We start from the raw sequence: 2,451 nt of genomic DNA, 5'->3' as shown, positions 1-2,451 counted from the left end.
GTGTGTGAGTATTAGTGTGTTTGAGTATGAGTGTGTGAGTATGAGCTTGTGTGCGTATGGGAGTATCAGTGTGAGTATGAATGTGTGTGAGTGTGAGCGTGTGTGAGTATGAGTGTGTGTGAGTATGAGCTTGTGTGTGTATGGGAGTATGAGTGTGAGTGAGCGTGAGTGAGTATGAGTGTGTGTGAGTATGAGCGTGAGTGAGTATGAGCGTGAGTGAGTATGAGCGTGTGTGAGTATGGAAGTATCAGTGTGAGTGTGAGCTTGTGTGAGTATGAGTGTGAGTATGAGCTTGTGTGTTTATGGGAGTATGAGTGTGAGTATGAGCATGTGTGAGTATTAGCGTGTGTGAGTATGAGTATGTGTGAGTATGGGAGTATCAGTGTGAGTGTGAACGTGTGGGAGTATGTGAGTATGAGTGTGACTATGCATGTTAGTGTGGGGGTATCAGTGTGAGTGTGTGATTATGTCTGTGTGTGTGTGTGTGTGTGTGAGAGAGAGAGTTTGTGAGTATGATTGTAGGTCTATGAGTGTGAATATGAGAATATGAGTGTGAATGTGTCAGTACAAGTGTGAGTGTGTGGGTGTGTGTGTGTGAGTGTGTATGTAAGAATGAATGTGAGTGTGAGAGTGTAAGTGTAAGTGTGTGAGTGTGAGTAAGTATGTGAGTATTATTTGTGTGCTCTCACAAAAACAAAACATTGTGCTATTGTTAAACAATGAAAGCAACTGAGTGTGTTTTTTGGCATCTCGAGTGTGTAAGTATGGGAGTATGAGTGTGGGTGTGTGATTATGTGTGTGTGTGTGTGTGTGTGTGCGCGTGTGCATGTTTAAGTGAGTGTGAGTGTGTGAGCATAATTGTGTGAGTATGAGTGTGTGAGTATGAATGTGTAGGAGAGTTTTATTTGAGTATAAGTATGTGAGTGTGTGAGTGTATGTCAGGAGGAGTGTTTTATTTGAGTGTGTGTGTGTGTGTGTGTGTGTGTGTGTGTGTGTGTGTGTGTGTGTGTGTGTGTGTGTGTGTGTGTGTGAGTATGAGTTTGTGTGTGTGTACTCACACTGTGGTTTCTGTTTGATGATGTCAGAGTTTCCTGCGGGATCTTTTCCATCAGCACAACAAACAGATCACTACAAGCAAACTGGAGGAGTACACTGATACCATGGTAACACCAAACACACCACTATTGACAGAAATACAGAGACAGATTACATCACAGGCATGACAGATGAAATTGAAGTCAGAAAAATATTTTTCAGTTTATTGATTAAATCAAAACTGAAAAAAGCTTGTGTTTTACACATCAAATATAATACAGTAGGATTTAAAGGATTATCGGATTATATTAGATTTAGATCTAATATTTACAGTTTATTTTATATCAGCTTTTATTTAGAATTTTTGGAGTTACTTGTGATTTTTCATTTCTATTATTTATTTTATTTATTGTTTATGTACTAATTCTATGTATTTATTTATTTAAAGTTAAAATAGTACTAATTTTATATCACTGATTTATCAACATATCAAGTTTCCGTTTAAGCCTTTAACTTTAAAGGGGTGATGAACTGCATTTTTAAAATAATTTTATTATGTTCTCTGAGATTCACTTATAAATCGATATAAAAACAACAACAATAATTTAGAGGTAAGGCTAAGTTTTTATATTCTGGCCAATCAAGATTTGGAAGTAAATGCCCACTGCTATGATTGGCTAACAGTTTACACTTGAAATAACAGATGGATGGTATTGTGACGTATTCTAAAAACTATGTGGGTCATTTGGGTTAAAAGTGTATAAATACAGTATATATCAAACGTTCTGGAACACATGAAGTGTACAGGTAACAGTAAAGACACACTTATGACACAACAACTCTGTTAGTAAACTGATGTTCCTTTCTATTTCTATTACACATTGGATATAAAAATCAGTGGGCGGGGCAGCAATATAGACTCATGGGCGGGGCTACAAGGCAGTACTGTAGACTCGGTGGGCGGGGCTAACAGGAAGTGATGTAGAAGCAGGTGTTGATCATCTTCTGTGGAGGTGGGCTTTCACGTCACTATGACATCATAACGTGGCACATTCGTTTTCTGAGCTTGGTTTTAATATAAATCTGCTTTTAAACTAACGGGAACGTGTTTTGTTTTGAAACTAGTAATAATAGTACAGAGATCTCTAATATGTCAAAAGATCAGTTCATGACCTCTTTAAGTTGTTCGTCTTTTCTTTGTGTTTTATTTGATCTCGTTTAACAGTAACACTGAATCAGATCTCATTCTGTCTTCTGACTTTCAGATGAAGATGTTTGACAAGAACCAGGACGGCCGTCTGGATCTGAATGATTTGGCGAGGTGATTGTGTGTGTGAGTGTGTGTGTGAGTGTGTGTGTGTGTGTGTGTGTGAGTGTGTGTGTGTGTGTGTGTGTGTGAGTGTGTGTGTGTGTGTG

At 38.2% G+C, this 2,451-nt stretch overlaps 1 protein-coding gene across 1 annotated transcript in view; it reads left to right on the top strand.

Annotated features, from left to right (window-relative positions):
• LOC122342228 (secretagogin-like) overlaps positions 1–2,451 on the top strand; it is a 9,938-nt gene that overhangs the window by 1,204 nt on the left and 6,283 nt on the right. Inside the window, exon 4 of the mRNA XM_043236040.1 lies at positions 1,086–1,163. Coding sequence (XP_043091975.1) covers positions 1,086–1,163 — 78 coding nt within the window. The remainder of the gene's footprint in view (positions 1–1,085; positions 1,164–2,451) is intronic.

This window comes from Puntigrus tetrazona, chromosome 4 (assembly GCF_018831695.1).
Source record: "Puntigrus tetrazona isolate hp1 chromosome 4, ASM1883169v1, whole genome shotgun sequence".
Lineage (NCBI taxonomy): Eukaryota > Metazoa > Chordata > Actinopteri > Cypriniformes > Cyprinidae > Puntigrus > Puntigrus tetrazona.
The sequence above is the reverse complement of the archived record's forward strand: the minus strand, read 5'-3'. Positions and strand labels throughout refer to the sequence as shown.